The sequence below is a fragment of the Anser cygnoides genome, chromosome 1 (assembly GCF_040182565.1).
Source record: "Anser cygnoides isolate HZ-2024a breed goose chromosome 1, Taihu_goose_T2T_genome, whole genome shotgun sequence".
In the NCBI taxonomy this organism is placed as follows: Eukaryota; Metazoa; Chordata; class Aves; order Anseriformes; family Anatidae; genus Anser; species Anser cygnoides.
Genome location: NC_089873.1, coordinates 106084857 through 106111238, shown reverse-complemented (window position 1 = coordinate 106111238; position 26382 = coordinate 106084857). Strand labels below are relative to the sequence as shown.

At 41.6% G+C, this 26382-nt stretch overlaps 1 protein-coding gene across 3 annotated transcripts; it reads right to left on the bottom strand.

The window, feature by feature from the left end:
- Positions 1-57: 57 nt before the first annotated feature.
- LOC106046290 (very long chain fatty acid elongase 4-like) lies at positions 58-25184 on the bottom strand. Of its 3 annotated transcripts, none has more exons than XM_066977459.1 (9): positions 20806-25184; positions 20357-20463; positions 18651-18716; positions 13936-14123; positions 12818-12898; positions 11883-11939; positions 10324-10438; positions 9467-9594; positions 58-8123 (listed from the first exon to the last, which is right to left on the bottom strand). In XM_066977459.1, exons 3-9 carry the CDS (start codon positions 18706-18708, stop codon positions 7953-7955), a joined length of 798 nt encoding a protein of 265 aa, XP_066833560.1. In that variant the 5' UTR covers positions 18709-18716; positions 20357-20463; positions 20806-25184; the 3' UTR covers positions 58-7952. The 3 variants fall into 3 exon arrangements, with proteins under 3 accessions (XP_066833560.1, XP_066833561.1, XP_066833550.1); XM_066977460.1 differs by lacking the exon at positions 20806-25184 and adding an exon at positions 20615-20788; XM_066977449.1 differs by lacking the exon at positions 20806-25184 and having other exon boundaries at positions 20357-20788.
- Positions 25185-26382: the final 1198 nt, after the last annotated feature.

Here is a 26382-nt window from a genome sequence, read left to right as displayed (position 1 = left end):
CCGAAAGCCCCGGGGATTCCCAGTGTGTGCCCCCCCCCCCCCCCCCCCCCCCCCCCGCCCCCGCTCCTCCAGCGCATTGAGAACAAAGAAAGGGATTGGGGATGCTTTGCTTTGTTTTGCTTTGCTCCCCAGCCTCCCCTTCTCCCTCACCATGCAGCTCCAAAGGGTGTTTCTAAAGCCAGCGGAAAACAATGTTAGTAATTGCAGTCTGGGACCATGCTTTCCCCGTGATGCATCCTTAAACCCACATCCAAGGCTGATACGTTTCAATAGACGCACATTTTATTAGAGAAAATGAATTGAAGCAGCTTTATATGATATGACGACTTCAATTACAGTTCAGTAATACAATCAATGCTAAGATCTTATTTTCTCTGTTCAAACTGCGAGTTTATCTATTCTATGCAAGGTCTACCGGAAAATATTCTAAATATGTACACAAATAGTGTAGGATTAAAACGTATACATATAGTCTTCTAGAGTTTCTGGGTTTCTGACAACACCAAGCGTAGGAAATATTAAGTGAAAAAACACTTTGCCTGTCAGGTGGTATCACTGCAGAGACATTTTTATTGAATCCTTGTGGTAGTACTCGTAGATCCATCAAACACTTTATCTAGATTCACTGGGATTAATGGGTTTTCACTTAATTTAAGCCATTACCTCTGTATATGAAATATGCCCAAAGATATTAGAAACCACACCAAAATAGAAAACCAGGATTAATTCGAATGGTTATTTTAAGTGATAATTTGTCTATGACATGGTTGTGTTCTGTAACGTACCTCTGAGATCTGAGCACAGAATCACTGTCCTATTATGCCATTGTGTAGGTGAAGTAAAGGACCTCTTTACTCACATGAGTAATTCCTAGAAGCAAAATTACAGATATGTTTTCTAGAGCAGCCCTTTGAAAATAATGGGCCTTTGATTTATAGGAATGTATCAGACTGCTAAAGTGTATTATAATACCCTTTGGAACTGGCAAACTCTGCAATAAATACAGGCACACCTGTGCACCCTGACAAATAACAGCTGACCTGTTATCATTGCATATCAGGGATGATAATTGAAGGAAGGTCTTGCACGCTGGAAACTAGTCTGCTTTTCCAGCTATGTCAGCTCCTCTAATGCAAGATATTCCCCCTCCAAACCTTGCCTCGGGACTAATCTTTTATTTAAAGAGGAAACATCCCTAGACAAGTTCACATAGATCTCCCAGAGGCAATGTCAATTGGAATTAATAAATTGCACCCCAGGAGCTGCAGTGCCTGGCCATCACAGCAAACACCTTTGGATTCTTCTCAGTGAATATGTCTCTATCACAGAGCCAAATCACAGGCATCCACAGACACTTGGCTGCGCTTTCTTCTGCACAATAATATTATCAGTAACACAACAAAAACCAGGTGACTTGACAGCACCTGTGCTTGTTCCCTCAACTCTATAGGTTTTTAATCCAGTGTGCTGTTCCTGCATGTGTTCAAACGTACACACCTGCCCTCTCTCCATCTGCAAAACCCCCTCTCAGGGAACTCACCCCACAAGGGTGATATTTAGCCTTTGCGTGCAACCACCTTCAGTTTACATGACCTGTCATTGCATGAGACCGGTGTCTGCAGGCTCCCACAACCAAACCAACCACCTAGAGGGACATATGTATGCTAACCCTCTCCCACACTTTCAAGCATCGCTCATAGAAACCCACATCCATTCTCAGTCCTGTTCCCACATTTCACCTCCCACTCCTAGAGATACTTTCAAAAATTCCCCTATCTTCAGTGCTGTGGCAGACAGCCTTTTGAGGAATTCAGCCTAGGAGAGATGACTCTGTGGGCAGAAAAAAAGGGCTGCTTCTTGCTGCTTCTCAGACTGATGTATCCATTCTCCCATTCCTTCATCAACAAGACGGAGCTACACTTCAATGATGCCTGGGAGAGATTACGCTGAATTATGCTACCCTGATTAAAGACCAAGTTTCTAGCCCTTTTCAATGTTGTGTTGCAGTGTTCACATCCTGAATTTGCAAGCAGATGGGATTATGCTGAAGTGCTAAGAAAAAGACAGACTTGCTCACTTTCATCTTACTGAAAGCCTTACTGAAAACCTGATGAAGAAAATGTACATTAATAATTGATATAGCAGGAAAACACAGCTGCTCTGTTTAGTTTAAGTAGAATATATCTACATTCTTTGCAGCGCTAACAATTCTGACAATTTAGGATGCTATCTGTATATGTGGATGCAAGGGAAGAGGGGAGGAAAGGGTGAAGAGAAAGTGGGAGGATAATGTTAAAGGGGAAGAAACATCTACTCCAAGCAACAAATTTCAAAGGACAATGCTAAATAAGCATTCCTAATTTTCTGAGTGTGATGAAATGACTACAAACACTTTCTTGAATAGCAGCCCAAACAGCAGAAAGCAAAAATATAGAGAGAAAATATGACACAAGACTAGTAGGACATACCAAGTGCTGTGCTACTGATGTTATAACCAGGTATTCTCTGACAAAGAATTTACTTCTCTCTATACTAGTGAGTTAACAAAAAAAATATTTTTTTACCCTAAACACATGCACATGTGCAGTCAGTCCCATACATTCCAGCACATCCACACCCAAACTTACCATTCCATGAAGTTCCCACTGCCCCTCAGTTCTCCTAATCCAGTCATGATGCCTGTTGTCATCCCCTCTAAATGAGGTGATGCTAGTGTTGCTTCCCCCCCCCCCCCCCCGTCTAGTCTGTGATTCTTCCAAGATTCCCTGCTTTACCAGCTAGTTCCTATGAGAGGCACACACAAGCTTTGCAGAAGAAATTCTGTCAAAAATAGAGATTTTCCGTCTTCTCCCTAAAGGTGAGATTCCCAGCACCCCCTTACCAACGTCTCCATGGGGATAAAAGAAGAACCTTATCATTTTGCCCTGCACAGCACCCTGCAAGAGACCTGAATTACACATAACTATGCTCCGACCTGTTTAATCATGTGCACCACACATGAGATGTCTGTAATTTCTTTACCTCATCAGCTTGGCCTGCATATGATGTATATTCATGCTAGCTCTGGCCTTTCCCTCCTCTGAGATACAGAGATAGATGCAGCTGGCTGACCCAAGTTGTCATGGGCTGATGAGCAGCACCCATGCTATTATGCAGCAGGAGTAGCTTCTGGGAGCTGTTGTTCAGTAGGATGCTCATACACTGCAGGATGGTGCCTTCCTGAGAAATGAATGACCTGTCCTATGTGGGGGTTTTACATGTAGAGAGATCAGAAATGGAGGCAGTCTGCAGATGCTGCATTCATCTACCCATATGCAGACACACATGTGCTGTACATGTTCTGGCATACTTGGCTGGGGACATCTTGGAGACATCCTGCCCTTTCACACACACTCCCTCCTGGGCCAACTCTATCACTGACAGCAGCTGTGGAGCAGCAGCATCCCAAAAATTAAAATACAATCCTGAGATGTGGATACACATCCACCAGCCTCCACAGGCTTGATCTGCCCACAGCCCCACCCTTCAGTGGTGGTGGAACTAGGCATGTGAGCTTCGACACATTTTGTGGGGACAGGGATCCCACAAATGCACCTCGTGGGACAACATGGGCAACTCCACTTTTTTATCTCCATGCATTGACTAAATAACATTCCCATCATGTCATATGGTGAGGAGGCCATCCAAAGCAGAGAAGAAAATGAAAGGGTTAAAGGCAAATCTGAGCCTCCTCCACTTGGTTAATTCCCCAGCAGCCTGATCCTCTGTTGTGATGATTCAGGCCAGAGAGAGAGCGTGTGACAGAGAGACTGCCACAGTCCCCAAGGGAGACCCCAGAGAAAAGACTCTTATTTCCTGTTCAGGAGGATTAAGTACAAGGCCATTGACAAATCACACTAAACATCTGGATGCGAGCACTTCATCTATCAAGGCCTAATCCATGAAGTTATTCATTAATGAATTCAACAGATTCACACTCTTCTATATATAGTATCAGCTGATTTTTTTTTTAATGTTTAGCTTGGAGGTGTCTTATATCTGTATCAACAGATTTTTATTTATTGCACAAAGCAATCTAAGGCATCCTGCTTTTGCTTAATTGATTGGTTAGAGTAATTCTGCTTTTTTTTTTTTTTTTAAATATACACTGACATATTTTCTGATAGCATCCAAAAATACTCCAATAGTTAAAACCCAATCACGTTCCAGACTTTTATATGGTTATGCAATTTTAAACATAAATTCTTCTGGAAACTTTCCATCACACACTGATGGAAAAAACATTAAATAGTAATTGATTTTCTTTCTTTTTTTTTTTTTTGTATTTTGTTTTGATTAAAATTAGAATCCCTCTCATTTATCTCCCAAGAGAAAGTAAGCACTGAGTAAGTGATCTGGTTAATTTGAAAGTAATTTTATCAAAACATCCATAATTTACATTGACTTGAACAGTAGGAAAGATGTTGAGCACTACCACATATCAGGCTTATTCGTTTAAACAGACTACTTACATTATGCTTTACATCTTGTGAGTGCAAACTGCTCCAAGGAGGTATAATGACCCACATTTTACAAGGGAGATGCCTGCACACAACTGTGCCCTTGAAAGTCATCCATTGAGCTTGAATATCACTTGAGTCTGCTCACACCAAAACAACACCATGTAGCTGAGTGCATTGTTTTTCACACAGCTGTGCCATCTTGTTTCCAGCGAAGTCTGCAGGCTTTGTTATTGATATTGGTGGGATCAGCATTTGGCCCAAAGGTTTGTATAAATCCAGCTGCAACAGGTTATTTCCAATTCAGCCTTTAAGTGTTGGACTCTGCCAGACAATATGAATCATCCAAACTTGCAATTTGTAATTTCCAGCCCTTGTGACTTGCAGTGCATTACTGTGATGTAATCTTTAACTCTAGGGACTTAGCTTAGAGGGGAAATCTCATTCTGTGCCTTTATTCTCTTTTAAATTCCAGAAGCATGTACCTGTACTCTCAGCTTTTTGCTTTTGTCACAACAGCAAGTGGACAGTACCAACTCAGATATCCCAATTTAAAATAGAAGAATGAAGACAAAGGAATGCAATCTAAAAGAGGAAAGAATCATGACCTGAAGAGCCAGGAGGTTATACCTATGCAACTTTATCTTCCCTGTTAAAGCAAGTAGTCTCACAAGTGAATTTTGTTTGTGTTGATGCTTTTGCAATAGTTGTGCTCTACATAAACATCCATTTAAGTATGCAAAGCAGGATGTTTCCGGGGCAAACCTAATCCTTCCTTATCACCCAAATGAAAATAACTTCATTTTCATCCTACGCCCACTGAAATCACACTGACAAAATGTTCCTACCATTTCAGAAGTGCAAGATCAGGCCACTCACCCAGGCTAAGGAAGAAGGACAGGTATGGATAGATCAGAGGTTACATGTCTAGGACAAACAGTTACAGCCATGTGTGTTAGGTGCTCGTTCACTTACTACAAGCTACCAGGTGGCAGATTCATTCCTTTGCATTTTATCATTAACTATGCAGCCAGTCACAGTCTAGAATCCATTGCAGTAAGCTCTGACGTACACAAATTAATCTGCATGCACTGCTTAAAACAACAACAATAAAAAGTTATATGTTTTTTTTTCATTTTTTTTAAGGAGTAGATTTGCAAAAGCGTTGAGTAATCTTACCCAAATTTCCATCTAATTTCTACTTTCTAAGCAGTCATGAATTATTAATGAATCAAAGAATAACAAAATATTTTATGCCAACTCTGGAATAAAATTATTAGTGATGCCCTTGAAATTAGCAACCTTTGAAATCAGAACCGTTAGCCCTTGAAATCTGAGAAAGCTTATGGGAGAGGAAAATCAGCTCAAGATCTGTTCATGATCCCTCACATATAGGAAAAAGAGCTAAATTCATTAGATTTGTTTGTAAGCATGGATAATATATCCAGCTGCAGGAAGAGTTATGCTCTACCATGAAACTATGGGGCCAAATATACTGCCGGACACAGACATAAGTGAATCGCTAAGTGGATAAAAACAATAAAAGAGCTTTACTTGCACCAGTCTTCAGTGCTGGAGAGGCCTCTTGGGAAACCTTGACCGTGAATACAGTATGTTAGATACACAGCAGGTTTATTTTTCCTGCTTCACCAAACAAAGAGAAGAACCGGGGACTCACCCAGAGGTTTATCATTTAAAGCTTTTACAACAGTTGCATTATAGTATGAAAAAGCAGCATAATTCATATAACAAGTAGCAAAGAGAAATATTTGGCAGGAAGAACAACTAACACACAGATTGAAATAAGGCCTGATTTGCTTTTCATATTCACCAATGAAAATCAGAATACTCAAATCAATGGAATTACATTTATAATGTATCATTGTGGTAATACCATAGAATCATTGTGTGTGAAGAAGGAGGACAAGGAATGGAAGAATACTAATTTATATTATAAATGTGAATGTAGCAGCTAAGGGAAAAGTCTGGCATATGCACACGCATATCAGTGATGAACAAGTAGCATTTATTTTGGATAGCCAGTAAGTTCCAAATCGATGTAAAATGTGAGGGTTTTTTTTTGTATGCACCCATGTAAGCAGTAGATTACCCCCCTGGACTTTTCCATAAAAGATAGACCTTTTTATATTTGATGTGAATTTGGCTTTAAGAACTTTGCATTTCAACTGTGGAAAAAAAAAAACCACTATTTTTAAATCACTATTTTTAATCAAAAAAGTAGAATGGAATAAATAAATACAACTTTATAGTTTAAAAACTGAATTTTAGATTTTCAAGACCAAATTTTTAAAATTACTTAACTGTCTATAGATGAATGGAAGTGCCAAACTCTAGTTCTAATTGATTTAGGAGCAAAAAAGCAGCCAACAAGTGAATCAATAAAGTCACTGGAGCTATGCAGCTTTGCACTAGCCAGTGAGTTGACTTCATAAATTTTGTATTAATACTCATACAATTTGGTAGTGAAAGTTAATGCTTAAGGTGGTGGAAAACTTTTCATATTTGATAAGAGACAAAAGTTTGAAATAATAATAGTAATAACAAATAGGAGAAAAAAGTTATGAACGGAGAGCCTCAGTTTATTCTTCTTATTCAAAAATATGGCATCTATAGCAAGCAATACCAAATAGTCCTCATGCATGAAAACTTCTCTATTGATATGAAAGCAACAAAAGGCAAATAAGCATTCCAGAAAGTGGTACATTATGATTCTTACTACATTAGTTTCCTAGTCAGGATGGAAAGGCTTGTGTGACAGATTAGAGACAATAATGCCATCTTTAGCTTCAGAACAGTGAAAGAACAGAGGCAGCTGTTTGGTTGGACAAAGTAATATCCGGTTTCCTTCATGGTTACACTAACATAAAGTGAAACCATAAGGGCCATATAGCTGTAATTCATCCCAGCCCTACTGGAAGTTTCCTCACTAGGAAAGGCTGGGGTGAAGTGTACAGGTGAGTGCATCCCACAATTACAGTAATTCCTGGCTGCTGCTGTCACATGGACACTGCTTTGAGGCTGGAGGCACCTGAGCCTGCCTGATCTACAATGGTAAGCTGAGATGGTCTTATGAATGGAAAGAAACTCTACAGAAATGAGTCAAGGAGTCATGGTTGAATGATAGACTTTGCAAACCATGCTGACAGATGGAAAGGAAAGTGGAGCTCTTCTGGTGCTAATTTCACAAAGACTTCTGTATTGATGACTGTGTGGCTTGGCTTTGTACCAGCTTCAAGTAAGTGAGCTCATTAATATCTTAACTCTTGAGTTTATGTTGTTCCTTTTCTCTTCCTAACTCGAAATATTTGAAGGCAACCAAGGGTTTGCACACAAGAGCCTCACATACTCCCCCCAAATACAATTTTCTTCATGCAGTCATGACAGAAGCAGCAGAGAATTTGCAAATATGCTCACTCTCCTCCTTGGTTTTCTTTAAGTTAGCTTCTTCTTCTTTCCCCTAGTGTACGTCCAATAGTAGTAGCGTAGGAAGAGAGCAATGAGGCTGAGAATGTAAAGGAAGACTGCAATGTTGAAACCATCAGGGAACGGGCATTCTGTGAAGAGGTTGTAGGAAGAATGAACAGCAATGGCCACAAACTGGCACTGGAAGAGGGGGAAAAAAGAAGCAGACAGATTAGGGATCCTACATACCCCAACTGAATATTTAATTCATCATAAAGAATATCACAACATACTACATACTCATAGCATTCTCAACCCTGAGTAATACCTGCTTGTTTCTCCTGACATCCCTGAAAACTTGCTTTTCAAGTCCAGCAGTGTTCTCCACAACTTAAAAGGGAACACAACATGTCCACTAAACATTGGGTCTTACACACTGCTGCAAGGAGCAGATTTGAAATCCAGCCTCTCCCCCCTAGGAGAACACCACTGCCTTTGTGTCACTTTACTGCCGCAAACTGGTAACAGTTATCTTGGAATATGGAAACTAATGGTGGGAGAATCCATCTCTTCCCTATTGGTAATCAGATTATTATACCCATAATGGTTTTGATTGTTATTTTAGCTTAGAGAGAGGTGGTACAGATGTTACTTTTATCCATTTTGACATGAATCCTTTTTTTCTTTATATTCTACCAAGTCACTTATGATGCAATGAGTTCTACCTACTGAACATATATTAAATGAAAGCTGATTTCCTGTCTTTTGCATCACAAATATCTTTTAATTTCATACAACATTTTCTTGTTCTGCTTTTGCCATTCAGGATAAATAAGAATTCTGGACCAGCCATCTACCCAACACTATTTTACATTTACCTTATCTCTTCCTTCTCTTTTTGGCAACTGAATACCTTTTGTTTCCATAACCTCTCTTTATATGGAATTAGCTCTCCCACATGCTTAACTACAACCATTGTCCTTGTCTGGAACATGGCTTTTATTCTGTATCTTTGAAAAAAACAAAGGGTTGTACGAATATGTCACCTCTTCAGAGATGAGAAAGAGAAAATCCAAAGGGCCTATCTACAGAGCAAGTGAAACTCACATTTTTCTTTAACTCCCCTCTGTTTGTCTGCAGTTATATATACTCTTCCCTTCTGAAGAAATTCAAAGGAAGCTGCCCAATCTCCTGCCCTCCTGACAATCCAAAGCTTTCACAAGTAACTGCCCCACACCTCTCAAGATCAAGCTGTTTTCAGGATTCCAGAGGGTGAAAGGGTTGCTACATAAAGCAGAAGAGGGATAAGTGTTGGAAGCTAATGCAGTCACTGAAGGCTTCTTAGTAATTTCCTGAGAGTACCATTCAGAGCAGGTAATCATCCAGTTCACCTCTATTAGTGATACATTAGGAAACCTAAGGACATGGTGATTTCCATAAACAGCAAACACAAAGACCTGTGCTAGTGAAAGAACAGAGACAGACAGAAGGTGCCTTCACACCCAAGACATGGAAATGTAGAGATAAACACATGAATTAATTACCAGCTGCATGATGGTTTGGTAACGCTTCCACCACAGGTAACAGTGCATCTGTGGTCCCAGGCTGGCCAGGACATAATAGCCATACATGAAGATGTGTACAAAGGAGTTTAGCATCCCAATAAAGAAAGCTGAGGAGTAAAGAAGTCAGTGTGAACAAGGCATGTGAACCATTCAAAATTAACCCTTTGGTGAGCTCACAGCTACTGTGATGATGCTTTCAAAATACTACCTGTATGTGTGAACTTTCAATCAAGATTCTGCCTAGGATGTATTGCATATTCTCCCTGCTCCTTTCAACGTTTCCATCTCATATCTAGTGTTCTGGGACAGAGAAGTGCCTCAAAGGCAGAGGTAATTGATCTTCTGACCCAGGCATTTCATACCATTCACGTGTCAAGGACATGTAGTCAAAATGGCTCCCCCCAAAGAGTTTACTCTAGCTTCTTGTGTAGAGCCCACCTATATTGGTAAAAGAAAGCAGTCTGAATACAGACCAGAAAGGAAGTGAGGGAGAACTGGGTACAGTCAGAGCAGGAAATAGAGACAGAACCTGTACCACTGCATTAGGCACAGCTGAATGGAGAGCACTGGTCTAGATGGAGATATAAATAGGCCTTGTATAGGATGATATCGTTTCTGTGTGGACAGGGAATGACTGGCACATTCTTTACTGGAAGAGGCAGTTAATATAGCAGTGTAAATAGCCCAAAGAGCTGAGCAGATGGTACCAACTGAAATGCACAGGTTTTTCACACCTTTGGAAATAAGTGAGCTTCCTACCTACCAGTCAGCCCATCTGCATTGTTTATGCTGTCTCCACAAGAAAATTAAAACACAAGGTATCCAGATATGCTTACCTTGTCCTCCAGGCACGTATTTCACTCCTGACCACCAGTTGAACAGCATAGTGCCGTGATGATACACATGCAGAAAAGTCACCTGTTCTTGTTTCTTGCGCAGAATAATGAAAACCTGAAAGAAGCCAAAGGAAAATCTTGAGTTGATGTGTTTAGACAGAAGATTTTATGCTAAAAAGTGATAATAGTAGTGAATAATGATTCTAAATCTTCCAAAATCCATTTCCTCTGCTCTTGATAGAAACTGGTGAAATTCAAAACATGCAATAAATCCTATATTATCTGTAATGAAGAGAAACTGAAGGGTACAATTTCTTCCACTGAGTCCCAACTATTTTTACCTTTGCATTCAGGTCCCAAGGTTCAAAGAGGACTCATCTGAGTCTCTGACTGAGCTTCCATATAATTTGCAGCTGCTTTGGTCTGATCCTTTTCAGGACAAAGGTTAGATGCTTACTGGTACCAGAGAATGATCTACAGTGCTGTGATGAATGTCCAAACCCTCTGGAATTTGCATTAGTAAAGAGAATAATTTTCACATATGAATATGTGTCATGTCACTGTACTTCTGCGCACACACACACTATCAAAAAGTGAATCTGCTTCTCAGGGACCCAGGACTGACAAAAAGCTGCTTTTCTTGCTGATGAAAGCAGAGAGAGGATTGGTGAACTCACTGGCAAGAAGCCTAGGAGGGCTCCGCGTGCTGACTCACTTTTCAGACAGTGTGTTGTCAATTTGTCTCACAAAGAGCACTAGACTGCGAAGTCTTAGGTCAGGATACAGTTTACTCCTGCTGACCTATCAGAGAGATATGATTCCCTTGTTAGTTCAGTCAACTATTTATTATATAGGAGAACACCTGACAGATGAGCTATAAAATAGTACTGTCTTCAGGTGAACTTTCAATTTTACATGGGACACAAACCTTTAACCCTCAGGTGTAGAACAATCTGTGTCAGATAACCAGAACGCGCACTTGTATGTGTGTAGTTTCTTTCCTGCCCAGCTAACCACTGTTACTCAGCCAAATGGCCAATGGCATGTTCTGTCTGGCAGCAGATACTCCAGCAGCCTTAATGAACTGGTAGCTAAGATTTTGGGGGACCATCTGGTAATAGCCATTCTGAAAGCTTCTCACCAGCACTGTGGTCAGAAGGGAACATCCGCCCACAGAAAGAGTGCTGGGGAGTGGAAAAGTGTGCAGCCACTGAGACAGAGATGGGCAAACTGCACAGGAAGGATTCTTTTCTTCTGGAAAGAGGTTTTTGAGGAAAACTAGCAGCATTATATCCTGTGGCATTGCTGGGCTCTTGCATACAAAATGCTGTCATAAACCAGCACACTGAAGCTGCACCCTCTCCTTTAACAGTATCAGACTTATTCCCACTAGCAGGCAGAACAAGACACACGAAAACAGCATTTACTAAAAAGCACCAACTGAATCAATACAGGATCAACCAAGGACATTAGCTTATGGCACTCTGCCCCTTTCTGACAAGGGAGCAATTTGTTTACAGTGCCAGTTCTGCTACGGAGCCGAGTCGAGCTTTCCTTACCGTATCAAGCAGCTCGATGACTTTGGAGAAGAAGAACCACCAACACACTCTTGCCATCTGCCGGGCATCACAAGGAAACGCTGTTAGACCTCAAAGCAAAACGCCCAGTCTTACTGCCTGAGACTTTTAACTATGAAGTCTGTGAACACTGCCAACCTGGGATGGACAGCAAAGGAGTAAAGCTGGTTTTTTTTGTTGTTTGTTTTTGTTTTTTCTTTTTAATGGTAGTTGGTTTTTTTTCAGGTTGGGAGCTCGGGAAGGATTGTTGATCTGCAGGAAAAGCATTCCAGGTTGCTTTAGCAGTATAGATGAGTGTTTACTAAGTTCCTTGGTCTTTGACAAGGGTGTGCTGCCCTGAAAACGTTTCCAGCATGATGGCAAGTATTTGAAAAACTGGAAAGCTGATATCCATGCTTAGATGTGTTCAAAACCTGTTAGTATCCAGAAGAAAAACAATACCTTTACATTCAGACAGAAGAAACTCAATCAGCATTTTGGAAAGCTGAAGTTGGTGGGACTGAAATCCACCTGTGATAGGCAGACAAGGAATTTTTTTAGTCAAATCCTCCAGCTAAAAGAAATTTAGAGTAAGATTTGTGCCATGGAAATTTTGGTATATAAAAACTGTTTTTCTAGTTGGCAGTGATCACCCAGAATCCTTACATAATCAATGGAAAGAGTCATATTTTTCAGATGTAATTTACAATAGCTATACTAGATGTCTACCTTTCAGATGGTAGGAACACATTCACTGCAGTGATCAAAGACAGAACTTAGATGGCTATATTAACTGAGATGATTAATTTGTTGAGAACTAAAGCAAAGTGTAACTGTTGAAGAAGTTCTTAGGGATGACAACTGCTGTTTACCAGGCAAATAATCTGCATACCCACAGGAGGAACAGGGACTAAGGCAAGCTTTTTATAAAAGTATACCCTCATTCCTAGCTCACTTCGGCTATAATCCACTGGCTGGCACAGGTAGCTGTAGTCATCTAAGACTGAAGTTACCAGAAACTGAAACAAAAGAAAAGCAATGAGATCCATTTTATGTTCAACACCATCTGTTCCAAAAAGATGCAAGTATTAGTGCTAAAAGTCACAGGATCTCTATTTAGTGTTCACTGATAGAAGATCAATGTAATTTATATAGCTGAACAAATAGTAAAAACCTAAAACAAAGTACTTCACATCCTTGTTGGAATTTGAAAAAGAAAATTTGGTCTGTGCATATTTGTAACTCTTTATGTAACAATGGGAGTGCTCAAAAATGCTTTAGCAGGAATAGTGAATAGTGAATTCTAGGCTTCAGAATCTCTCTGCAAGAATCTCTCTGTGTTCTCATTTGCAAAGACTTTGTAGTATTTTGTTTTGGCTGTTTTCATTTTGCCTATTAATTGGAAAACCAAGAACTATACTAATTATACCAGTGCAACCGAACAACCTGTGTCACACATCTGTGCTGTGAACCAAGCACAGATCACCAGTAAGAATTACATCATAAATTGAAAGGGCAAATTTGTTGATATCAAAAAGTTTTTCAAAACAATTCAGCAGTACTATCTTGAAGAGTTTTCAGTGGCATATGTTAACTTGTAGAAAGGTTTGGACATTGAGAAGAAGAAAACAGTGTCATCAATACTCTTGACAGCAGGAAGCTATAGTGTGCTTGGCAGTCCTGGAGAAGATGGTACAAGTCTGAAAAAGCAGTTCTCCTAGGGTGGGTCCCTCACCAGCCAGGTATGACAAAAAGTGTCACACATCCTCCATACATTGTAGGAAATATCAATTTTTAACTTGTTCATTCAGGAATATTTCAACATTAATTTTACGAATGAGAGGAAGACTCAAAAATGGTAGGAAATAAGGTATACTTTGGAAATATTTCATCCCTTTCAATAGGGCAGTATTGTCCCTCTTGTGGCAAAATGTAGACATCCAAATCAGCACCCACTCCCTTCGTTAGAGTCCACCATCAAAAGCTGTTAAAATGTTTCTGGCTTTCAAACAGTTCCCAGATTCTTATCCAGAAGGGGGCAATCCTGTCTCCTCACCTCATAAAACATGTAACTTGATAACATCATCATGGATAGATTGTAGGCAACCAGAAGACCTCGCAGCTTCAGCGGTTTCTGGTTACGCATGTAGAAGGGCCCCAGTGCCACGACAAGGAGGTAGAAGGCAAAAAGGAGCATAACTGGCAGTGGAGAGTAGACCAGAGGCCATGGGTCTGTCCTTGGATCTGAAAAGCAAAACACACAGTCAAATTTGCTCATCTTGCACATTGTGTGGCAGATATATTTAATTACTTCCCTTCATCCTGCTCTCTGTGACACACTCAAAGACAGAAAACCCTGGGGCTCCACGTGACAGACTGCTAAACAGCTTTAGCACTACATTAGGATTAGGGCTGTAGTGCCCATAGGACTGTTTTGCTGAGCACCAACCTCCTGTGGCACAGTAGGGAACAGATCTTTCCTGTCATGAGCTGGACTCCCCACCACTGGCTGCAACACTGTCCCACACGCTGGAAGAAGTAGCTTGAGATGTCTGCATCAGAGATGCAAAAAGCAAACCAAAGAGTTCCTGGATCTTCAAGAGCATAAAACTTTACAGCTAAATAATAGATTGTTTCCATCACTAATGTTATTTCCTTCATGACAAACAATGTTCAGGACATGTGAAATTCTCCACCCCCTTATTTTTATATCTACTCATATGGTAGACTCTCTTAAAAGCACATTTTTCTGCAAAGAGACAAAACTCTTCCCTGTGCTAAAGTTGCTCTTCAGTTCTTCATGAAAAGAAAGCTCAACAGATTTTCTGTCACTCTTCCTCCTCCTAATCCTGCCTCATCCCTGACCCACAGAAATGCAGGAGGCAAAAACACTGTTGTTCTCATCCATGCATTCTTCTCCTATTCCCAAAGTGGTCACCGCTCTACTAAACTCCCTCATCATCTCCCTTTGCTTCTTGACCTGCCAGTCCCAAAGGCCTCTCATAGGGGATGCTTGCTGAAGTCCTCTTCTGAATTTTAGTCATTGGCTCACTCATGATGCCATGAGCTCCAGGGTATTTTTTTAAAATGACATTCCTGTCCACAGCACTCTGCTAATCTCCATTACTTTTAGACCTCCAATTTTTTTACTATTCCTGTTTTATGTAATTTACAGGCTTTGTCAAGAGCTCTTGTGAAGAGCTCTTTGATATTCCACTTCTGGACTTAACAGTCTGTCAGAAGTCCTGAATTCCCATTCAAACTCTTCTGAAATTCAAGTTCTGAAACATTTACAACCAACATTCTATGTCCCATGTCCTTCCCTTATCAGAACTACCACATAAACTTGCCACAGCAGCTGCATGCCAACTTGTGACATTTAACCTTGGAGATCTCATAGAGCTTCATCAAACTGAATTTATAGCTATTGAAGACCTGAGGTCTCCTAACTGCAAAGTGAAAAATCTCAAACACTGAGCAGTGTTTTCTGTCAGTGTCTTGATTACTGGTTTGATTTGAACTGGCATCACAAGGAGTTTAAATCTCAGAGTATCAACTCTTTGATTTACTAAGTTTTCCCACAACACATGCATAAAAAATAAATAAATAAATCTATAATATTCCAGACTTAAAATATAATCCTGAGCACATCTTTCTTGCCATCCTGTCAGAGCCCATTGTAAGTTGAACAGAAAGTTGTTGGGAATTCCCCACTGTGGGAAAATCCCCCATCATCCTTACTGTGATACAACTGGAGTGTCCCTGAGACATATTTGGGGTGACATATGGGTAACAAACAAGAGGAGCTGGAAGCCATTGTGCAGCGGGAAGGCTATGACTTGGTTGCCATCACGGAAACGTGGTGGGACCACTCTCATGACTGGAGTGCTGCAATGTCTGGCTACAGGCTCTTCAGAAGGGACAGGCAGCACAGAAGGGGTGGTGGTGTGGCTCTCTATATTAGAGAGTGTTTTGATGTTGAGGAACTTGAGGCTGGGACTGATAAGGTTGAGTCCCTATGGGTTAGGATCAGAGGGAAGGCCAACAAGGCAAGCATCCTGGTGGGGGTCTGTTATAGACCGCCGAACCAGGATGAGGAGACGGATGAGGAGTTCTACAGGCAGCTGGCAGAAGTTGCAAAATCGTCCGTGCTTGTTCTCGTGGGGGACTTCAACTTCCCAGACATATCCTGGAAGCACAACACAGCCCAGAGAAAGCAGTCTAAGAGGTTTCTGGAGAGTGTGGAAGATAGCTTCCTGATGCAGCTGGTTAGAGAGCCTACCAGGGGAGGTGCCCCGCTAGACCTTCTGTTCACAAACAGTTACGGACTGGTGGGAGATGTGGTGGTCGAGAGCTGTCTTGGGCAGGGTGACCACAAAATGGTTCAGTTCTCTATTCTTGGTGAAGTCAGGAAGGGGACCAGTAAAACTGCTGTCTTGGACTTCCGGAGGGCTGACTTTGAGCTGTTCAGGACACTGGTTGGCAGAGTCCCTTGGGAGGAGGTTCTGAAGGGCAAAGGAGTCCAGGAAGGCTGGGCACTCCTCAAGAAGGAAATCTTAACGGCTCAGGAGCGGTCTGTCCCCACATGCCCAAAGACGAGCCGACGCAGAACTAGACCGGCCTGGCTGAGCAGAGAGTTGTGGCTCGAGCTTAGGAGAAAAAGGAGGGTTTATAACCTTTGGAAAAGAGGGCGGGCTACTCAAGAGGACTATAAGGATGTTGCGAGGCAGTGCAGGGACAAAATTAGAAAGGCCAAAGCTCATCTGGAGCTCAATCTGGCTACTGCCGTTAAAGATAATAAAAAACGTTTTTACAAATACATCAACACAAAAAGGAAGACTAAGGAGAATCTCCATCCTTTACTGGATGCGGGGGGAAACTTAGTTACAAGGGATGAGGAAAACGCTGAGGTGCTCAATGCCTTCTTTGCCTCAGTCTTTAGCGGCAAGACCGGTTGTTCTCTGGATACCCAGTACCCTGAGCTGGTGGAAGGGGATGGGGAGCAGGATGTGGCCCTCGCTATCCATGAGGAAATGGTTGGCAACCTGCTACAGCACTTGGATGTACGCAAGTCAATGGGGCCGGATGGGATCCACCCGAGGGTACTGAGAGAACTGGTGGAGGAGCTGGCCAAGACGCCTTCCATCATTTATCGGCAGTCCTGGCTATCAGGGGAGGTCCCAGTCGACTGGCGGCTAGCAAACGTGACGCCCATCTACAAGAAGGGTCGGAGGGTAGACCCAGGGAACTATAGGCCTGTTAGTTTGACCTCAGTGCCAGGGAAGCTCATGGAGCAGATTATCTTGAGTGTCATCACGCGGCACTTGCAGGGCAACCAGGCGATCAGGCCCAGTCAGCATTGGTTTATGAAAGGTAGGTCCTGCTTGACGAAACTGATCTCCTTCTATGACCAAGTGACGCGCTTAGTGGATGAGGGAAAGGCTGTAGATGTGATCTACCTTGACTTCAGTAAGGCTTTTGACACCGTTCCCCACAACATTCTCCTCAAGAAACTGGCTGCTCGTGGCTTGGACTGGCGTACGCTTTGTTGGGTTAAAAACTGGCTGGATGGCCGGGCCCAAAGAGTTGTGGTGAATGGAGCCAAATCCAGTTGGAGGCCGGTTACTAGTGGAGTCCCCCAGGGCTCAGTGCTGGGGCCAGTCCTCTTCAATATCTTTATCGATGACCTGGATGAGGGGATCGAGTGCACCCTCAGTAAGTTTGCATACGACACCAAGTTAGGTGCGTGTGCCGATCTGCTCGAGGGTAGGAAGGCTCTGCAGGAGGATCTGGATAGGCTGGATCTGATGGGCTGAGGCCAACTGCATGAAGTTCAACAAGGCCAAGTGGCGGGTCCTGCACCTGGGGCATAACAACCCCAAGCAGAGCTACAGGCTGGGAGATGAGTGGTTGGAAAGCTGCCTGGCAGAGAACGACCTGGGAATACTGGTTGATAGGCAGCTGAATATGAGCCAGCAGTGTGCTCAGGTGGCCAAGAAGGCCAACAGCACCCTGGCCTGTATAAGAAGCAGTGTGGCCAGCAGGTCTAGGGAGGTGATTGTCCCCCTGTACTCGGCTCTGGTGAGGCCGCACCTCGAGTACTGTGTTCAGTTTTGGGCCCCTCGCTACAAGAAGGACATGGAGGTGCTCGAGAGAGTCCAGAGAAGGGCAACGAAGCTGGTGAGGGGTCTGGAGAACAAGTCTTACGAGGAGTGGCTGGGGGAGCTGGGACTGTTTAGCCTGGAGAAGAGGAGGCTCAGGGGAGACCTCATCGCTCTCTATAGGTACCTTAAAGGAGGCTGTAGCGAGGTGGGGGTTAGTCTATTCTCCCACATGCCTGGTGACAGGACGAGGGGGAATGGGCGAAAGTTGCACCAGGGGAGGTTTAGGTTGGATGTTAGGAAGAACTTCTTTACTGAAAGGGTTGTTAGGCATTGGAATGGGCTGCCCAGGGAGGTGGTTGAGTCGCCATCCCTGGAGGTCTTTAAAAGACGTTTAGATGTAGCCCTTAGTGATATGGTTTAGTGGAGGACTTGTTAGTGTTAGGACAGAGGTTGGACTAGATGATCTTGGAGGTCTCTTCCAACCTAGACGACTCTGTGATTCTGTGATTTGAAGACTTAAAGGAAGTTCAGGACGATGAGGAAGGAAAAGTGAAAATCTGCTAGTGAAAAAAATGTGGGCTCATAGGAGCATCACACTGCTAGGTTTGTTCTTTGTGATCATGCTGTTCATGTGGAAATTTCTGTTTAAGAGAGCATCTCTACATACCTCCACTTTCAAGGATCCAGTTGTAGAATTCTTGAGTTTTCTGCCAAGTTGAAGCCATCACAAGTTCTGGAAAGAAATCAAAATAAGCATCCTCAGGATCATATCAGCCCCATTTATCCTAGCCTTGACCAAGTTCTAAAACAGGAGACACCTTAGACAAAGGCTCAGGACTCCAGCCATTAAAAACAAAATCATTTGCTCTCTCTAGGAACTGTAACTTTGGACCAGGATTAGAACCATATTTTAAGAAGGAAGGAGAAGAATCCTCTTGTAATGTTTAGCTATTTGTTTACCTTCTGTAAGTCCAGATTTCACTGGTTTGTTGATGTTTCACCAGCAAAAAATACCTTGACTATCTGTATTCAAAATATAAGGAGCTCTGTCTACCATGTGATCATGGTAGGCACAACAGAAAAAGCAGTGTAGGCACAACATTCACACTAGGGCACAGACCAGGTGTCAAAATTGAATTCTTTCAGAGGCTTTCATGGAGATTGCATGCTAACATGCAATTTAGGACTAATTCATCACTCTTGCAACTCTAGAGATGCTGACTGAGCTAAGTTGGTTATTTAGATTTCTGAGGAACAGTTTATAAATTGTGTGGATTTTTATGTTTTTTTTTTTTTTTTTGTTTGTTTTTGCTTTATCTGGTATATATACAATATAGTATATTATTATGAAGTATAATACTCATATATAAAATGTTGTTTCTTCTGTTCCCTATTTTCCTTTAATAGGGAGACCTTTTCAATTGTATTCAGAAGTGCCAAAGTTCACCTAGAAAACACTTTATTGCAGTGATTTTCAACAGCCTGTGTTATCTGCTGTAGTTTTGTTTCATTAGAAAATATACAAGGACATCTTCTTCCCAGATTCATCTCCTCCTTGTACTGAGAAAAACACATTTTCTGCTTTGACTTCTCATAGATTGCTGAGTCTAAGAATACCACACTGCCTTTGGAACTGTCTCCTCTCCTGTGCCCACTGAGTCCCTGCTGCAAGAACAGTAGCTTGTATATTACATGGCAGGAAAAACTGTGGCGTAATATAAGACCTCTTATACTAGTATAAATACGTTTCTAAGGGGCCTTATGAGTACAAACGTTTTCCTAATACCCAGACCACACAGTTCTGTTGGAACTACAGATGCATAGAGCGCACTATTTACCAGCTGTACTTATGTACAAAAAAAAAATTTAAACTAACATGCCTGACTATATCCCAATTGTACACGGATTTACTCTGGTGAAACTCAACAAAATGAGCCTTTACCTACACCTCCCCATCTGCAGACCTCACGGCCTGACATGCATCAGCAAACACAGCACCATTATGGTGATATAAGCATACGTGCACATATTTCTCTTCTGCAGTCAACCACTGCAGTCAAAACCCTCTTTGGTTTGCTTCTCTGACATAGGCTCTGAGACCTGCAGTACAAGTGAATCTTGTACGCATCCTGGCACAGAGGCACACACCCTTGTGATCTGGGCAGAACCTGCCAGCAGAGAGATTAGTTAGTGATTATCAGCTGGCTCAGAGTCAATCCAGCAGGGATTTCATATGGCTACATGCCCTTGGACATTTCTTACACATTCCAGATCACTCCACTCCACATCTTTTCCTTCCCTCAAACCGTAGAGTTTACGCCTCATGAAAGAAATGAGTGAAAGAAAAAAACTGTGAAGGAAGAACAGACTTACCCCACCAGTGCAGCTGGCTTCAAGTCTGCCTTTCTTCAGGGTGTCCCGAGCATACCACCAGTTTTCCTGTCACTCTGGGTACACGCAGCAGACAGCTAAACAAGAAGCTGCAAGAGTGTGTGCCATTAAGCAGACATCATGCCCAGCTTTCCTCTGAAGAAATGAAGTGAGTAAGTGGTCTGTCTGGTGGGTTTCACACAGATGTGGCTGATCTTCATGCCTTTTAAGTACAACACAGCATCCCCCGCGAGTACCCACCGTAAAATCACCACGAGATGCAGACACCGTGTTGTTGCTGAAGGCAGTTTCGTAACTTTGCAGGAGATGAGGTTACATCACATACTCCTCCCCCTCCCTCTCCCCACATGATTTATCAGATTAGGGAACTGGAAAGAGAAGGAAAATGAATGCTGAACAGGACTGGGACTCCACAGGAGTAAACCACTGACCTTTAGTCTCACACTTGGGAGCCTGGCCAAATCTTCACGTGGGAGCCAGACCAGCATTTCTTCTGCAGATTTCTTCAGGACATGACGTGACAGCTTTTCAAACAGTAGAAAATGAGGAATCATGCCTAGACAATACCCTGGAAAACAGTCTGTTTGGAGCATTGCTTCAGCCCATCACAGGTAGCCATTAGTTTGCCTTTTGTGTGCTCAAATTAAGTCAAAACCACAAAATGAGAAAGCAGGGAATGATAGGAACACACACCCACTCACTCATTCATTCATTCACTCAAGGAAAGGAGAGCAAATTCAGGGGGAATCATCCCCTCATATCCAACTTCTAGCTCTGGGTAGTCACATTTGCTGATTTTAAACAAACATGAAAAATTCTTGAGTTTGTCAGTGATACCAAGTTTTCCTCTCTGTGATCTTCAGCAGCCATACCAAGGAACAATACAGAGAGCCTTAAGATAGCTCTGGCTTAAATCAGTAATTGTGATGTATGTGATTCAGTCCTCTGTGGAAATACCAATGCTGAGACAGCACTCAGACTCTATCCCACGACTAAGCAGTGCAATGCCATGCTCTGTGATTCTGCTTGGTCATCTGAGGTGTACCTGCATCTGGGGTGCATACATTCCCTGTTATTTTTCCAGTGGACATGGTTTATTAGCAGAACTCTGAAAAAAATGATAGTAGCATCGTATATTGTTCCACTGCATTGTGTCAGTAACCAGATATGTCATAAGCACTTCTGAAAGGCAAAACACCAAAGATTAGCTTTTGACAATGGGATAATTAGAAATATCATGTGATAGGAGGTTTTGGTCCAAACACATCACTCTGTTAATGCTGTTGGACAACTAATATGCTTCCATGACTTATGGAAATTATAAGGGAAATTAATCACCTTTAGAAAAGGTGATTTAGGATGTGGGCTTTGAGGTTGGGGGTATCAGAAGGGCAACCCAGCTTAGGAGAAAGTTGGACTAACCTTTGGTATCATGGTTTGTTTATTTATTTATTTTTGATCCAAGTTGTCATTGATTCAGGTTCAAGGACACAACAGTCTACTTTACATACTGCTGTTTGTTTGTTTGTTTTTGTTTGATTGTTTGCTTTTTTGTTTTTCAGAATTTCCTATAAAGGTCCTTTCTAAGAGTTTTTAATTTCACATTAGCCAATAAAATTCATTTCTAAAGTTTTGGTGCCCAAATTCTTAAAAGGCTTGGGTGATTTATCTGTGTGAATCAGTAAATTAGACAAGCCTTTTCCATCTGTTATTATGTATAGATGAGAATATTTTATTACTGTTTTCTAGTAATTTTAAGTAATGTTTGCTGAGGAGATATTTATATGGTAGTATAAGACTCAGAAATACAGACACAAAATTTTCCATCAAACCTTTCTACACTGGAGAAAAACATCATCTAAGTGAATTTTCACAAGTGCATTTCATTTGAGGCAAAGTATGTTATTATTGATGTAAGCTGAAATGAGTTTTTCCAAAAACTGCCATGAAGTGTATTTCATTTTTTCAAACTTGCCCTGTTCCTGAAGTATTCCCAATGGTACTATTGCAGATGGTCATTAGCATGACTGGCAGATGGATAGATTGCATCAATAACATGGTACTTTGTACAGTCCTATGATGGGTGTCCTTTGATGGATTTCAGTACAACTGTGAGAGCAAGTCCATGGGGAACATAGCCTTGTGGCTTTCAGTTTCATGAAACAGAAAAAAACATAGCTCTTTCACTGCAGAAATATTAAGGGAGCTCTGAATGCCAAAGTGAATTGGGTTTTTCATTCAGTGACTGGTCAAGAAGAAAGGGTGTTGTAGGAATATATATTGATGGCATAGTAAAAGCAATTCAGTTAAGTACAATATATGACAGTCAGTTCAGGCAAGTCAATCTGAGATTTAAAAGATTGCATATTCTACCTATTTTAAAACCTACAAATTTCTTGCACATTACATGGGTGTTTGCCACAAATTAGTTATCAATATTAATACCATCAGTAAAATAGTTCTGAGTGCTTCTAGCCAATACAGTGTTTGTTGTTTGGTCTTCTGATTGTTCTGAACAAAACTGTTAAAAGAACACATTAACAAAACAGACCTGTTTCAATACTTGAGAAAAATAGGGAGAAGTGGATCAGTTTGATCTGGATATCCAGGCTACATCGTACTGATGCTCTTTACACCATAGTGGAGGCTTATCAGATCTGACAGGCCTGTGTGCTTTGCTTTACCCACCCACACCTCATAAGAAACAGATGTGCTTTTGTGCTCATCTAGATTTCAAAACATAATGGGTTCTAACTTCACGTCTTTTAGCCATGCTCCTTGTAGTTCTGAGCATTTACCTAACTCTCTTGTAAAATAAGACCAAAATTACTTACCTACCTAAAAAGTTTCTTTTAATATAGATAAAATTGCTTGAAAAAAATGAGAACTGTTTCTTGCTATTAACCAAGTTATTACACCAAATTTAAGACTTTTTTTTTTTTTTTTTTTTTACTTTTTCCAGTCTTTAAACAATCATTACATTATTTCAGTCATCCACTGAATCAAAACCAAGTTGTATAAGTTGGGAAAGTCTCAAAGTCTCAGACCTGATATCCAGTTTATTTTCATTTTCCCAATGTTACAAAGGTATAAGCCATGTTCAAGGAATTTTAATAAGCAATAACAAATCTAAAAAAAAAAAAAAAAAGCTGAGGTAAGTTTACCAAACAAGCAATCTGACTTTCTTTATCAGCTCTAAATTGCAGGGAGGCATGGGGTGATAGTGAAAACAGTGAAAGACAAGATCTTTTCTGCAGTGGAACACACTTTCAAGTGATATCACCAGCCTACTGAAGTCAACAAAACACCAAATAATAGCAGAAAGAGTTTCAAGCTGGTTCAAAGAATATCTGACCAGCTAAGGCACCAAAACCTTAACTACCAGTACACATTTAAAGATCTGAGGAGGTCAGATACCTCCTGAAACTTGCATATCCCTTGGAAGACTTGAATGCCAACAAATTCACTTCATATGCAATTTAACTGAACCCAACCTCTTGACTGTTTCATGAATGTGTTATTGATATACATATATCTAAAATCACTTGTAACTTATGTATGAAACTTATGCTTCAGGACACCTGACCAGAGGTGAAGTCTAAAGGAGGACTTACAGCACTAGTTTGCAACATACATAACGTACTTTCCTGACCAGCTGCATCTGACATGAAAGGTACAGGAGAAGAAGAGAGGCTTCGATAAGGTATAAATGCAAAAGGTGCATATGCACCAGCACAGAAAGAAAGTCCCCCCAAAAATCAAGTCTCTAATTCAGCTTATGTCTACATCTGCACTCTTGCTAAACAAGATCTAGAGCTACTTATGGGATAATATGCCTCCTATGGTGTGTGTAAATAATCAAAAATCAAAAGTATGAGAAGTTCAAGAAGGACAAGATCGTACTGTTAATGCTACCAGCAGATGAAGTATTACCTTGTTACTTGGCAAGAATGTCCTCCAAACAAAGCTCTGAACTTCTGAAATAGCATCTTCATGAGCAGATTTGTCAAGGGATGTTCATGTAATCCCACCCTACCTTACACTTTTTAATATCACATCAGCATTCAATTGCTAATGACAGAAATAAGTAACAGCTGTTTTTATGAGTACTCTTGCAAGAATGTGTAACATAATAAAAGATGTTTTTTACAGTAATAGAATTTCCTACAGAATACTAATTGAATGACTCAGTTTGTTATGTTTATATTCAACTACCAGCTCATGTACGTTTCTGGAGAAATATAGCTAAATATATTTCTGTATTATGAAGTTTATTTTGAAGAACATTTTAGAGGTGATTTAAGGTGATATCAAACATCATTGCAAGACTCTGAAAAACACTGAATCATACAATCATAGAATTGTTTGGGTTGGAAGGGACCCTAACAATCAGTTCCAACCCCCTTGCCACAGGCAGGGACATGTGCCACTAGACCAGGTTGCTCAAAGCCACATCCATCCTGGCCTTGAACACTTCCAGGGATGGGGAAGATGGAAAATACTTCATTTTAAAAGAGTTTATTTTCATGACAATTGTTGCCTGCTATACTTTTCACTGTGGGTTCCTTGAGTGGTTCTAAATGTACCAAACTTTTCAGTGTATTTGGGTAAAGTCCACAAAGCCACTGTGCATGAAAAAATCAAAACTCTTGCCTATTTAGAACAAACAGAAGCCCATAAGTACATTGAAACTCTTGAAGGAAGAAGCTCCTTCTGGCACAGGAATTCTGTTCCTGTATTGCCTCACTTCTATGCCATGCAGCTAATTGCACAGACCTTGGAAGGTTTAGAGGAAGGTAACAGGAAAAAAAGGTTTTGACATTAAGTGCTGAGAAGCCTGTCTCTGTGCTTAGGACTGGAAGATTACAGCATAGTCTTAAAAAACCATAATTTTATTTTTTTGGAGCACAGATATTTCAGTGTCTTTCTTCTGCATATGATATATGAAGTATACTCTGTGGACTCAGAAAAGCTCATCAGCCTCTCTTTGCCTCAGTTCCTAAACTGTAAACCAGAGGGAAAACTTGCCTATCTCACAGGAGTGTGGTGAAGGTGACCTACAATTAGAGGCAATAAGTCTATACCAGCCATGTTCTGCCAGTTTGGGTGCAAGAACTGTGTTCTGTTTCTGACTCTAAGGCTATTATCATAGAATCATAGAATATCCTGAGTTGGAAGGGACCCATAAGGATCATCAAGTCCAACTCCTGGCACCGCACAGGTCTGCCCAAAAGTTTAGACCATGTGACTAAGTGCACAGTCCAATCTCTTCTTAAATTCAGACAGGCTTGGTGCAGTGACTACTTCACTGGGGAGCCTGTTCCAGTGTGCAACCATCCTCTCGGTGAAGAACCTCTTCCTGATGTCCAGCCTAAACTTCCCCTGCCTCAGCTTAACACTGTTCCCACGGGTCCTGTCACTGGTATTTACAGAGAATAGGTCACCTGCCTCTCCACTCCCCCTCGCGAGGAAGTTGTAGACCGCCATGAGGTCCCCCCTCAGCCTCCTCTTCTCCAGGCTGCACAGGCCCAGTGACCTCAGCTGCTCCTCATATGTCTTCCCCTCTAGGGCCTTCACCATCTTCGTCGCCCTCCTCTGGACATTCTCCAACAGTTTCATGTCCTTTTTGTACTGTGGTGCCCAGAACTGTACACAGTACTTGAGGTGAAGCCGCACCAGCGCAGAGTAGAACGGGACAATCACTTCCCTCGACTGACTAGCAATGGCATGCTTGATGCATCCCAGGATACGGTTGGCCCTCCTGGCTGCCAGGGCACACTGCTGGCTTGTATTGAACTTGCTGTCAAGCACAAACCCCAGATCCTTCTCTGTGGGACTGCTCTCCAGCGTCTCATCACCCAGTCTGTACGTATAGCCAGGGTTGCCCCGTCCCAGGTGCAGGACCTGGCACTTGCTTTTGTTAAACTTCATGTGGTTGGTGATCGCCCAGCTCTCCAATCTGTCCAGATCTCTCTGCAAGGCCTTTCCACCCTCATCCAAGTCCACAA

Bases quoted from the DNA above. Each gene is read 5' to 3' on its own strand.
- LOC106046290 (XM_066977459.1), bottom strand. From the start codon at position 18,708: ATGGCTTCAACTTGGCAGAAAACTCAAGAATTCTACAACTGGATCCTT. The intron at 11,940-12,817 runs GTATACTTTTAT...GATGCCCGGCAG, and splicing joins GAAGTGAGCTAGGAATGAGG to ATGGCAAGAGTGTGTTGGTG. The intron at 9,595-10,323 runs GTAAGCATATCT...TTTACTCCTCAG, and splicing joins ATACGTGCCTGGAGGACAAG to CTTTCTTTATTGGGATGCTA.